The sequence below is a fragment of the Oncorhynchus masou genome, unplaced genomic scaffold (genome assembly GCF_036934945.1).
Source record: "Oncorhynchus masou masou isolate Uvic2021 unplaced genomic scaffold, UVic_Omas_1.1 unplaced_scaffold_2456, whole genome shotgun sequence".
NCBI lineage: Eukaryota > Metazoa > Chordata > Actinopteri > Salmoniformes > Salmonidae > Oncorhynchus > Oncorhynchus masou.
This window is the reverse complement of record NW_027008909.1, coordinates 20,142-34,386: the sequence shown is the minus strand read 5'-3', so window position 1 is coordinate 34,386 and position 14,245 is coordinate 20,142. Positions and strand designations below refer to the sequence as shown.

General features: G+C 43.0%; 1 protein-coding gene across 1 annotated transcript in view; it reads right to left on the bottom strand.

Annotated features, from left to right (window-relative positions):
• The window catches only part of LOC135533565 (bifunctional UDP-N-acetylglucosamine 2-epimerase/N-acetylmannosamine kinase-like), a 30,285-nt gene extending 17,148 nt beyond the window's left edge, over positions 1 to 13,137 (bottom strand). Inside the window, exons 1-8 of the mRNA XM_064960843.1 lie at positions 12,956 to 13,137; positions 6,939 to 7,150; positions 6,316 to 6,562; positions 5,686 to 5,893; positions 4,615 to 4,767; positions 3,794 to 4,006; positions 3,353 to 3,440; positions 180 to 393 (exon numbers count right to left, since the gene is read on the bottom strand). Of these exons, the coding sequence (XP_064816915.1) occupies positions 180 to 393; positions 3,353 to 3,440; positions 3,794 to 4,006; positions 4,615 to 4,767; positions 5,686 to 5,893; positions 6,316 to 6,562; positions 6,939 to 7,150; positions 12,956 to 13,096 (1,476 nt within the window). The 5' untranslated portion in view covers positions 13,097 to 13,137. The remainder of the gene's footprint in view (positions 1 to 179; positions 394 to 3,352; positions 3,441 to 3,793; positions 4,007 to 4,614; positions 4,768 to 5,685; positions 5,894 to 6,315; positions 6,563 to 6,938; positions 7,151 to 12,955) is intronic.
• Between the last annotated feature and the right edge of the window lie 1,108 nt (positions 13,138 to 14,245).

Here is a 14,245-nt window from a genome sequence, read left to right as displayed (position 1 = left end):
GCAGTGAGAGAATAGATGGATAGTGCAATGTACTGTATGTTTATTATGCTGATGTATGACCAGGAAGAGGATTTATGCTTTTAACCAATCCCGACTAATAATGGTAAGATGAATAATAAATCTAACACTCAGTGTACCCCCCCCCCACCTCACGTACCCCCCTCACCACTACCACGTACCCTCATGCTGACGATGGCCACTCGGAGGTTGGTCCCCCCCAGGTCGATGGCTAGGGCGCTCTGAGTCTCCAGGATGTGGTCGATGTCCTGGGAGATGTCCCACTCCCTGATGGGGGGGAAGCAGAAGGTCTTTTGCAGTGGCTCATCAAGGTCGATGGCCTGCAGGAACTTCATGATGCGAGGCACCGCATTCCCGTCGCCGTAGATCTTTGAGCTGGGGGGGGGGTCACACGGGTGAAGAAGAGGGGAATTTTAGTGAGATTTCAGTTCAATGTGAAAGATGGAAATTGTGAGGGTTCCTATAAAAAATATATACACACTATCATTCCAAAGTTTGGGGTCACTTAGAAATGTCCTTTGTTTTTGAAAGAAAAGCACATCTTTTGTCCATTAAAATAACATCAAATTGATCACAAATACAGTGTAGACATCGTTAATCTTGTAAATTACTATTGTAGCTGAAATCGGCAGATTTTTTTATGGAATATCTACATGGGCGTACAGCGGCCCATTATCAGCAACCATCACTCCTGTTTTCAAATGGCACGTTGTGTTAGCTAATCAAAGTGTATCATTCTAAAAGGCTAATTGATCATTAGAAAATGCTTTTTCAATTATGTTAGCACAGCTGAAAACTGTTGTTCTGATTAAAGCAACAAAACTGGCCTCCTTTAGACTCGTTGAGTATCTGGAGCATCAGCATTTGTGGGTTCGATTACAGGCTCAAAATGGCCAGAAACAAAGAACTTTCTTCTGAAACTCGACAGTCTATTCTTGTTCTGAGAAATGAAGGCTATTCCATGTGAGAAATTGCCAAGAAACTGAAGATCTCGCACAACGCTGTGTACTACTCCCTTCACTGAACAACGCAATCTGATTCTAACCAGAATAGAAAGAGTGGGAGGCCCCGGTGCACAACTGAGCAAGAGGACAAGTACATCAGAGTGTCTAGTTTGAGAAACAGAAGTCCTCAACTTCATTAAATAGTACCCGCAAAACACCAGTTTCAACGTCAACAGTGTGAAGAGGCGACTCCGGGATACTAGACTTCTAGACATTTCTAAGTGACCCCAAACTTTTGAATGGTAGTGTGTGTGTGTATATATATATATCTTAGAGCTGAAACAGGAGACGGGGATTTTAGCTTTTAGACCTTTCTTTAACAAGCCAAGTCAGGTTTAAGAAACACTGAAAAGAGCCAATTCTGCAGCAAATAGATTACCATATATTTTTTTTAAAGGTATAAGTTCTCCTTGAAATGGGGAAATTTAAGATTACTTAAAGGGTGACTGCATTGATTTGGCCTTGTTTTGAAGATTGCTCATTAAGAATTTCTAGCGACCGTGACTGAAGCCGAATGAGAGTTGTTTTGGGGGTGTGGTATGTTCTTATGTTATAAAATGGGTGGTTCGAGCCCCAAATGCTGATTGGCTGACAGCCGTGGTATATCAGACCATATTCCATGGGTATGAAAAAAACAACATTTTTTCTGCTCTAGTTACATTGGTAACCAGTTTATAATAGCAATACGGGACCTAATATGGCCAATATTCCATGGCTCAGGTCTGTATCCAGGCACTCCGCGTTGCGTCGTACGTGAGAACGGCCTTTAGCTGTGGTATATTGGCCATATACCACACCCCGTCGGGCCTTATTGCTTACTTGTACCATGGCAGGTACAGCTGTTTGTCCCTCCTGAGTCACCGTGCCACTTCCTCAAAATATTAAAATGGTCAGAATTAATCCGTAATCAAGACATCTGTAATTAAATGTAGAAGTTTTACCGAGAAGGTTTTAGTCGCGCAATTCTAAATCTAGTGAAGGTGTTTGGTGCAGTATTTCTCAAGTTAACAAAATGTCCATGAGAAACTAGTCAGTACACTGCAGACAGTCTGTCGAGTGGCTACGCGCTCAGGACTGATTTCTGGGAACAATAACATGTCTGCGAATTCATTATCTGCAAGCTGTCAAACTATCGTAAATAAAGCACAAGCTACACGATGTTTATCAGTGCCCTTAATCACTTGCTAGCTAGCTAAGTTCCAACTCTGTGTTCGTCAATGAAGCCAGGAAACAGTAGCTATCAGGCATATTGAGCAGCCAGGCCACAATCAGCTTATCAAGTCACTGGTGCGGTGCGAAGTGTGCGCTTCGGCACAGTTTAGCTTTTTACAACTTTCTCATCATTACCAGAGTGTATCGGTCTGACAGTGGTTAAAAGGGAATGATGTTACAAAACAGTTTTTTGGGGGGGGACACTATGCTTACAAATGGGTTTAGGAATACTGACACGTTCCAGTTGAGAGACAAGTGTACTCTGATCGTCTCAATGATCATTTTGGCCAAGTAAGTGTCAGACTCGAGTGATTGACACTATCAAACACATCAGCAAGTGGCCACGACAGGGTTATTTCAGCATAACATTGGCGACAAGTCTGAGGTGCTGAGTAATGGGCAGGTCGGTCACAGTCTGGATGCTCTGGCTGCTGTGATTGGATGGAGTGTGCGCAGCTGACAGAGGACAATCAGCACTGTCTTTTATTTTCTGTTAGTGGACACTGGGCACGATCGTAATCAATCCCCAACTCACCAGTATGTCGTGACAAACTCCGTTTTGGACATTGACCAAAATTATCTTATTTATAGTTTGTAGTCAATTTTGACACTAGAATGAATGTTTCTGACTCGTATCGATGCCACATGGGCCGTTTAAAACCAGATAAGTTGGTTCTAAGCGGCGGTTCACCTTAAGTTCAGTTCAGAGTGATTCTGAGTTTCTGTAACACACACTTTCCAGTGTTCCGTTTGTGACACTCAAGGTGCAGGTTGATGGTCTTGATGGACTTGATAGTGAATGTTCTGGATTATTCTCATATCTGTTGATAGTGGTTGACTCCAGACGGGATGTACAAGGACCGAGGACACACTGATTATTCACTGTTGCATTGTACTGATGACATCCTGTGAACACTGCGATTCTGTATCAGCTGACAGTCGCTACCTTTTTGTTTTGCCTTTCTACAAGTCTTTCTGGTGTTGTTGTTTACTGAACATGTGGTGCTGTCTGATTAGGATAGAAAGGTCCCGTCTCCAAGAGGTCAGTTAGACATTTTCTCTGCTTCTGGGCTGCATGGTGTCTCCGTGTTGCAAATTGTAATAACGATAATGCTAACCAGGGGTATCTCTTTCCGAACTGCAGCTCCAGGGCATGGTAGATCTTATTCTGAGTGTCTGCGTCTCGGACATGGAGGACGTTTTCACCTGGAAATAAAAAATACAGCTCAACATCCTATAAGCATTCATAATGGGACGACTTGAAGAATGACAACAAAGCAATCACCAAAACACTCATACTGTTATTGGCAAATTACAATGAAGAACTATACCAGGAAATATACAATGAAAAGTAACACTGGTAACCACAAGTAGGCCAAAATGGCACACATTTAGTCCAAAATGGCACACCATATCTCCATTTAGTGCACTACTTTTGATCAGGGCCCATATTCGAGCACTATATAGGGAATGGGGTGCCATTTTGGCCTAAATGGACATTAGTAGACCCCCCCTACCCTGCCATTTTGGACTAAATTAACATTAGTAGACCCCCCTACCAGTCTCTCTCCCAGTCTGCCTGGACCCCAGGTTGATGACGGGGGTCCCGAATGCCCCAGCCTCTCTGACGCCACAGCTGCTGTTGCCGATCATGGCCCCAGCGTGATACACCAGCTGGATGAACTGCTCGAAGGGCACGTGCTTCACCGCACGGAAGTTAGGGTGCTGCTCCACGCCCTTCTTCCTCATCACACGCACCATCTCCTTACTTCCTATTGGGGGTCGTCACGGAGACGGGACAGGGGTTGCCAGGAGTTACAAGACGGAACGGAGAAGACTGTGGGATGTCTAATTTAACCGACTCCTACACAGTCTACACTTGGACATTCAACTGAATCAACTGCAGCCATTTCTTGTTTTGCGGTAGTGTTTTGTTGGATTTTAAGTACTGTAAACTTGGTTTCGAATCCTTTCTGGGGAAATTTTACGCCCTTCAAACTAGTCCTAGCCCTAACAATGAGACAGACTGAAGGATTCAGCCCTAGACACTAAATTGCCGTAGGCATTTACTGTACATTCTGTTGGCATTAGATGAGACACTTGCTGTAGCGTGTAAGATGAAACCCAAAACATGTCATGCTTGTTCCTAGCCAATTACAGAGGAGGGAACATGTATTAGATCTAAGAAGGATCAATGACATGCAGCTGAACAAGAAAAGCAGATCCCTTCAACAGAGCAGCCTTCTCACACTATTGACCAAGGAAGGGTTGACACTATAGCTCCAGCTCCACAATGTGCGTGTGGGGTTGCGCAATATGACGGCGCAAAGAGGAGCGAAATGAGGAAAAGGAGACGAAAAATAGAGACTCCCCCACTGACCTGCGTCTATGTTGGGGAAGAGGACGAGCGTTCGCTTGTTGAAGGAGATGAGGGCGTCCAACATCAGCTCGTAGATCTTGATGGAGTTCTTGATGTCAGTGGTGACCGGGTGCTGCAGGGCCACGATGTAGTCATGCTCCTTCACATTGTCTCCTGTGGATGTCATTTAGAACATTCTCAGCATTCTAGTACTTTCTGAACTGGGGGAAGTCAACAGTCTACCGCTGCCACTGTTGTTTCTGCCCTGAAGGGACTAGTTAAAAGCCCCAGAAATCTATTAACTGATTTAACAATATTCTTATGATAACACATTTCCCACATCTTTCCACACCGAGGGTACTAGCTACTGTACCATATCACTATACTATATAGTGGTATATGTACTATACCACTGTCCTAAAGTTGGTAATAAAAGGCTGGCCCTTTCAACCTGATTGGCCTGCAGCCCTGTCAATCACCCTTTATTGAAGCCTCCCCTCATTCCAACCAATCAGGTCGCTTGGATGCACACCAGGGCACCGCCTACTCACACACCACGTTAGGGTGCGTTACCTGTATCTCGAGAAGACAAGTTGTTGGGATGCTGACAGACTTTTCACATGCTGTTTCTGAAGTGTGGTGCGTTCATTGACAAGTGCATGTTGGAAATGAATAGTGGGCTCATGTTGGGTGTAATACCAGCCAGGGTTAGATATAATTATATGACAAAGACACTGTGACTTTGTCACCTTGGTGATGTAAAGGCAGAATATCAAACCTAAAACAAAAATGGCATCACTGTCCTCAGTCCAGGTAACTGTAGCTGACTAGGCCATCAAGGTCAGTACAAATTCCGACCAAGAGATCTGCTGCATATTCAAATAGGAGTTCAAAACTGGTGCAGTGCAGAAACTGTAGCCATCTTAGTTTGGGTGCTTGACACTGACAGCAGAGGTTGTAATTCCCTTCCTGACCAGGAAGAACACTGGGCCCTGGAACCTGGCTATTAGTCTGGTATACTGCATTGAACTGCATTCCCCCACTGAAAAAGTTTGAATGACACTGATTTAGGGGTTAAGGATAGTTACGTACCGAGCCAGTTCCTGATGATGTCCATGTAGTCGTCGCGGTGATGGGCGGCCAGCAGCTTGTCGTAGGAGGGGCAGCCCGCCAACAGGATGCGAGTGTGGTCCTCACACATGGCGATGAGGTGCTGTTCGGCGGTGCGGGTGCAGCAGGCGTGGTATTGGGCCAGCTTGGAGATGGAGTGACGGATTGAGTCGTCGATGGTACCACTCACCTTGGGATGGGAAAGGAGGAAGGATCAGACATCAGGATAAAAAAAGTCTATTGTCTCTGTGGCGGTTCGTTGAGTGTTTGAAGCACTGCCATTGCCCTTAGGGAACAAATAGTTATTTTTATTGAACCAAGACCATCATTATCTCTGTTATGTTGCCTTCTTTGGTTTCCAGGACTTCTGTGTGTTTTTGGTAACCTCGTTATTTTTTATGGTAATAAGCAGGTATTAACTCAGTAATTACATAGATGGCAATTAAACGGTAAATAGTAACTAAAATACACAAAACGACATTTAAAAAACATTCTATATCAAATACAAGGTGGAGGGAGCAACCAATATTTTAATCTAGTTATATTCGGCTCCCAACACTACTTCTGGAAAAAACCTTCAGATATATGACATCACTTCCTCCATTCCCTCACCTCTCCTCCCTCCAGGTGCAGGATGCGAATGTTCATCAGAGCGGCAGCAGTTGCCAGGGCGAGGGCGTCGAAGCGGTCGCCGTGGACGACCAGAACGTCGGGACGGAGACGGTGGAGGACATCTGGCAGCTTGACCAGCGCCAGACCCACTGACTCCACCATGGCTGCCTCGTCCTCCCCACGCACGATGGTGTGCAGCTTGGAGCCGATGTCAAAGTCATCCTGCTCGATCATCCGGAACGTATTGCTAAAGGAGGACAGGTGGTCAAACCAATCATTTAATGAATGAATGAATACATCCTATACATCCTATTTACATTTACGATTTATAAATACATAAAGTTGATTCAACTAAGTGAAATGAACAATAAACAAAATATCGTCACGGATAAAAACACAAACTCAGACTTATTTCCAGTGTGGTCCTCATTAAGGACAGGAGTTTTTCCTGGTCAGGTCAAGCAATCTGGAAAAAAACTTGAGACATGATTACTCAAATAACACTTTTTCATCAGAGTGCAAATAAACAATGACTGGCATTGTAAAAACATTGGCAAATAGTTGTGACTTCAGTGGATCAGGAAAAACTAGTTCCAGCACACCCACATTCAGCTCAAACTCACCCATAATCATCAATGAGATGGGAACCCAGCACCACCACCTCCAGCTCAAACTCATCCGGGTTGGCCTTGATGCCAAACATGATGGATGCCAGCTTGGAGTAGTCTGCCCAGTTACATGTTGCCACGCACACCCGCAGCTTCCTCATGGCTTTGCTCTCCTTCATCTTGTCAGTCTTCTCTCTCGTCCTCTGCATTCTCAGATAGTACAGTTCCTGGTGAGCAGAGAGAGAGAGCGAGAGTTGATGGTGTTTAGAGTTGAGACGCTGGAATGTCAGTCAAAGGAAGCTGTGATGAAAACAGTGAGGTTTATAGGAGTGGCCTGTGGCCCGATGCTCCTTATCATGTTCTGTGAAGGGAGTAGTACACAGATCTTCAGTTTCTTGGCAATTTGTCACATGGAATAGCCTTCATTTCTCAGAACAAGAATAGACTGATGAATTTCAGAAGAAAGTTCTTTGTTTCTGGCCATTTTGAGCCTGTAATCAAACACACCAATGCTGATGCTCCAGATACTCAACTAGTCTAAAGAAGGCCAGTTTTATTGCTTCTTTAATCAGTTCAACAGTTTTCAGCTGTGCTAACATATTTGCAAAAGTGTTTTCTAATGATCAATTAGCCTTTTAAAATGATAAACTTGGATTAGCTAACACAACGTGCAATTGGAACACAGGAGTGATGGTTGCTGATAATGGGCCTCTGTACGCCCATGTAGATGTTCCATTAATATTCCAGCTACAATAGTAATTTACAACATTAACAATGTCTACACAATTTATCAATTTGATGTTATTTTAAATGGACCAAAAATGTGCTTTTCTTTCAAAAACAAAGGACATTTCTAATTGACCCCAAACCTTTGAACGGTAGTGTATATATATATATTTTTTAATAAACTATCCCACCTCGCACAGCAACACTTCCTGCTGGGGGACTGTGAGCGCTATAAGATTTTTTTTTAGAAGCAAATGGGCACAGGCATAAAAAGTTGGTCTAATTTACTTGAAAGTCTAAAGTGAGACTTTCTTGGCTCTTTACACACGTGATACTCCAGTGGCCCTGTTACCAAAGTAACCCGAAAGGGGCATCTGAACATGGTCTGATATTTCTTAAACTACTCAAGGTCACAGAATATTAAATAGAGCAATATACCACATTACTACTTACTAGTAAGACATTTCTTGTTTTAGAAACATTAAGTATGTACATCCATTTTTATTGTGTTTGTGTAATTATGGCAACACCCCCCCCTCCAATTGTTTTAATCTACCTGCCACCGTGGCTGGTATACAAAAGTAAGTCTTAGTCATTATCCCCTTCATTTGAGGAAAACAGGCCTATCTTTGCGAGAGGGAGGGAATCTGATTTCATTGGTCCTCAACTTCTGGCTCAGACACTTCATTTCAGGATAAATGGAGTTAGCCTGCCCCGTTTGTTCTGAACGATTCATTGCCATAGAAATGTACCTGGCTAAAAAAGGTGAGACGTTCGTGTCACCGGTTATCCCGAGTTGACCTCCGAGTTGACCAAAGCTTCCTCGCCAACTCCTCAAACCAGATTCATAATATAGGGCTATGGTCTGCTGTGTCAACTAACTATGCCTGGTGATCAGCTCTTGTTCAACCAACAAGGCTACTTCTATCAACAACTCTGATCGAGACTACTACTATCTAGAGGGGAATGTCACGAAGGAGGATCAATAAGTTAGCCAGCTTTTGTAGTATGCCCCTCTGATCCAACTACAACAACTCTGATCTGGGGCTATTCTCACAAAGAGTCTCAGAGTAGGAGTCCTGATCTCGGATCAGAAATCCCCTGTTCAGTCATTATGATCTAAAAAGGCAAAACTGATCCTAGATCAGCATTCCTACTAACTGCAACACTTTATGAATATGGGCCCTGGGCTATGCTCATCTAATATACACTACAACAGTAACACCTCGTATCATATCTCCATGCAGGACAATACTCTCATGGGTTCTCCTATTATGTAGGCACTGTTGCATGAAAACACACACACACACAAAAACTAAACCACAAAACTAATTAATAAACAAATACTAGCCTTATATAGTCCTGTCCTCATGGACAGACACCGGTTGATATGGAAGGGCAAGTCTGACAATTATCTCCACAATCATTGGATGGCTACCTACGACAACCAATCACAGCTATGATGAAGGCGCACAGTGAAGGGATCAGAAAAGTAATATAGGTCAGAGTTTAGTGCCTCTGCTGCCATTGAATGTGATAAAGGGTTAGAGAGAGGCGGGGGTCATAGTGATTTGCAAAAGCAATAGACGTATAGCAAATCGACCACAATGATTTGTCGTTATCAACCAGTGGTGGAAAAAGTACCCAATTGTCATGCTTGATTAAAAGTAAAAGATATGTTCATAGAAAATGACTCAAGTAAATGTCACCCAGTAAAATTCTACTTGAGTAAAAGTCTAAAAGTCCTTGGTTAAAAAATATACTTCAGTATCAAAAGTAAAAGTATAAATAACTTCAAATTCCTTATATTATAAGTGCGTGTATTGGACCATTTTCCTGTCCTGCTAAGCATTCAAAATGTCTGATGGTCTAATGAAACTAAGATTGAAATCTTTGGCCTGATGGTCTAATGAAACTAAGATTGAAATCTTTGGCCTGAATGCCAAGCGTCACGTCTGGAGGAAACCTGGCACCATCCCTACGGTGAAGAATGGTGGTGGCAGCATCATGCTGTGGTGATGTTTTTCAGAGGCAGGGACTGAGAGACCAGTCAGGATCGAGGGAAAGGGTTATTTGTGTGTAGATTGATGAGGAAAATAAACAATTTAATCAATTTTTGAATAAGGCTGTTACGTAACAAATGTGGGAAAAAAGTCAAGGGGTCTGAATACTTTCCAAAGGCACTGTATATAAACATGCTTCTGTGTGTTTTGTTTGTAAGCTCAAAAATGGACAGTGATGTCCAACGGGCCTTTGAAAAACAAAACACTTTATCATAGAATATGGGGTCATCCTGCAGGTGGTTCCTGAAACTAATTCAATCTGTGTGTGAATCGATTAAGTCTTAAGTTAAGGAGAGTCTCCTCCCAAGGTCTAGAGAGAAGGCCCTGCTGTAAACTCCAGCCGCTAACAAGCTACTTCTATCTGTGGTCTCTCATGTCAACACTGATGTAAATGGTTAAAGTTGGTTACCTGGAAGCTTAGCCAGATATGGTCTACTGGTTTATTGAAACTCTACACTCAAACTGTTGTGATATGTTTCAATTTGATTACTTATTTTAAAAAGGCACATGACACAAAACCAAGTGTAAAAAGATGTTCACAAAGAAGTAAAGCTTTGAGAAAATGTACTTTTCTCCCGGGTGCTCCGTCATGGCTGCCTGCTTCGGCACCTGCCGTGTCTCTGCTCGTCTCGGTCAATAAAACATCTCATACTCTGTAAGCCATCCTGATCTCTCTTCATCATCAATTACCTAGTCCTTCGACAGCCTTTGTTTAATTCTACTATTACAGAATGTTTCTGCAGTGAACATATTATGAATGTACTTAGGTGGTATAAATATCAATGAAGAAAAGTATTGATATAGCCTACGCTGTAAGATTGATCAAAGTTTGAAATCAAATTCAACAGAACCAAAAATATATTTTTTAAACGAGTCAGAACTGATACCACGTCAAGATAGATCATGGGATAATATTTACACAGTATAGGCTAACCCCTGATAAGATCAACGTCAACAAAACAAAATGATTGTGGACTTCAGGAAACAGCAGAGGGAGCACCCCATTATCCACATCGACGGGACAGCAGTGGAGAAAGTGGAATGTTAAGTTCCTCGGCGTACACATCACGGACAAACTGAAATGGTCCATCTGCACAGACAGCATGGTGAAGGAGGCACCACAGCGCCTCTTCAACTTCAGGAGGCTGAAGAAATTTGGCTTGGCCCCTAAGACCCTCACAAACTTCTACAGATGCACAATTAAGAGCATCCTGTCGGGCTGTATCACCGCCTGGTACGGCAACTGCGCCGTCCATAACCGCCGGGATCTCCAGAGGGTGGTGCGGTCTGCACAACGCATCACCAAGGTCAACCTACCTGTTCCTTCAGGACACCTACAGCACCCAATGTCCCAGGAAGGCCAAAAACACCAAGGACAACAACCACCCGAGCCACTGCCTGTTCACCCCACTACCATCCAGGAGATGAGGTCAGTACAGGTGCATCACAGCTGGGACCGAGAGACTGAAAAACAGCTTTTATCTCAAGAGGCCACCAGACTGTTAAAACAGCCATCACTAACACAGTGAGGCTGCTGCCTATATACAGACTTGAAATCATTGGCCACTTTAATAAATGGAACACTAGTCACTTTAATAATGTTTACATATCTTGCATTACTCATCCCATATGTATATACAATGTATTTTACACCATCTATTGCATCTTGCTTATGCCGCTCGGTCAATGCCCATCCATATATTTATATGTGTATATTCTTATTCCATCCCTTCACCCCTTCAATAGAACTGAGACAGGAGAACAGTGAGATGTCTTCCACCAAGCTGTGAAGTAATAATTGACTCGCAGCAGAGCGGCAGTGTACAAATGCAGCTGTACCAACGCCCAGGCAAACAGACTCCTAAAAACAAGTGCAGTCAAAAGAACACAACTGTAAAGGTTATGGTGCACTACTAACTACAGCCTAATATTGACAGACGCGTCAACAAGTAACCCAAGCATGGGGCGTTCCTGGAGGTGGTTTAAAAATGGGACTGTGCCAGAAGTTGTCCATAAGTAATCCCCTTTGAGGTTTCAACTTCGGAGCAGATGATCGGCGGTGATAAGAAGTCATTCAATGCAAACGGAGATGTTTAAGTTTGGTTTCCCAGACCCAGATTAAAGACTTCTCCGCTGAAAATGTTGTTGTTTTTAATCTAGGAGAGGCTAAATCAAGGCTGCTCACCACAGCATAGTTTTGACACCCAGTTAAAAAAAAAAACAAAAAAACCTGATGTAGTACAGAGCAAGACAGGCCTACATTCAGGCACCGTCACAGCATCCAAACAACCACAAATATTGAAAGACGCCTAGCTGACCGTTTCCCTGGGATATCGAGGCATAGCCCGTGAACCGCTCTAACTTTCATAAAAAGATATAGCTAGTGCCCCAAATGCTGTGACATTCTTAACATAAAGGAGTCAAAAGCTCTGATGACCATCAGTTGGCCTCATCAATGTATAAACCTACAACCGAACATTGTATGCATGTCATCTTGGAAACAAACCCCTTTCATTCAATGACATGTGGTGTGATGAAAGACATGGTGCCTCAATTGAACATGTCACATTCACATAGTCTCACTGTCATAAGGCTACGCTAGCAACCAGAAGAGAAACCTTCGCATTTTTCAATGAACTGGCCAACTACCCATACAGTACAGTTAGAGCACAGCCATACAGAGGCACAAAAAAAATCCCATTCAACTGCAACGTGAAATTAAATCTTTATCCTTTGGTTTGTTGAACAACGAGAAGAGTAACATTGGGCAGTCCATGCATTCAGACACACAGCCAATGCATTCATCACAACAATCCAACCAACCCATCCCTTCTCTGCATCTCTCTCTCTGACACACACACACAGACTACGCCGGATGTCTCACTGAAAAGCTAACATGCTAGCCAGGCATTTTTCCTCCCCGCACTGGTTTGGTTCTTAAGGTGCGTTTACATAGGCAGCCCAATTCTGATTTTCACTAATTGGTCTTTTGACCAAAAAGATCAGCTCTGAAAAAGACTGGATGTGAAAAAAAGCTGATGTGATTGGTCAAAAGAAACATTTCTGAATTTGTCTGCCTGTCTAAACATAGCCTTCGAGCCAGAATCCACCCTCCCTCTGACACACACTGCCCTTGTTTCCAATGAAGTGTCACAAGACCGGGGCTGCTTCCTATTCTGAGCGATAAGGGGAGCAGCAGCATGCGAGGAGGAAAAAAGGAGGATAAAAGCCACCTTGACTCACATGAGGGTTTCTGCCTATAGGCCTTGGACGCATGGTCAGTCCACTCTGCGATCCACTCCTCTCCCTCTCTCTTTCAGAGCTCCCCCTCTCTCTATCCTTCTCTCCTCCTTTATTTGGTCTCTTTGCTTCCCTTCGGATCATTTGAAAGTCTCACTGCAAAAGGCTAGCTGGTCTTCCTCCTAGCCGACAAAGCAGCAGCAGCCTGCCGAGAGAGAGCAAAGAGGGGATGTTGCAAACCCAGCTTTCTGTTGTCACCCAGAGTCGCACCCTGTTGTCACCCCCAAGCTAAAGGCTTGTTACACAATATTTTAAAACAGCAGGTTTTTAAAGGACAATAGAGTTCAGTCATGTTCTTTGTTGTCGCAGAAAATCAAGTATCATGATTTGTGGCATTGCAATACTGGTACCGTGACAACCATAGGTCTGGGAATCAATAACCATCATTGCACCCTTCCTAATCAATAAATAGGTCAGTATCAACACATCAGCAGTGAATTATAGACCAAAGGGTTTCTTGAAAACACTCCAAGAGCCCCTCTCTTTAACCTTAGATGTACTCTCAAACCAAATGTTAAAAAATGATACAGAATTAAACATTTCTAGAACATTTCTTCCTACTTGAAGCTTTTCATTGTGATTGAGTCAAACCCGTTTTTCTTTTGTCTGCCTTCCCAGTTCGTTGGAGTGGCAGTCACAATAGTTGTAGTAGATATCACTTGATCAGCCATCCTTTAAAGATGGTAGACCTAGCTTTGCTCCGAACAATAGGACAAATCTATGGGTGATTCACAATAAGCTTTGTTGTACAATTAAAAGGTCAAATACACTGCATTTCATATAGTCAGCAATAATCTAATGAATTCAGGGTTATACCTAGCCTAAAATATAAGCCTTCCTCGACCATAAGATCCACTAATATATATAGATATATATATTGCAATAATCACTCATCTGGCTTTCAAGTGTGTCTATGAAAATGTCCTTTTCGTTCCAAATTTAACCCGAACTCTGCATAACGCGCATTCACTAATAATATCTAACTTCTTGTAGCAGGCATTATAGAAAATTAACACAAATCTCAAACAATCTCGCAAGCACAAGCCCACATTCTAGTGAGTAGCCAGCTAATCTTTATATTTAAAGTCTAGCCAACTTGGATCTATTTGCTAGCTAACAACGAGGTAGAACAGTTGGAATGTTATGAACACACCCTTCTCTCCAACTGTTTGAACAGCATGCTAGCCTGTCTACTTTGTTCAGATGTTGAATTCAAGTGGACTACCTTGAGAT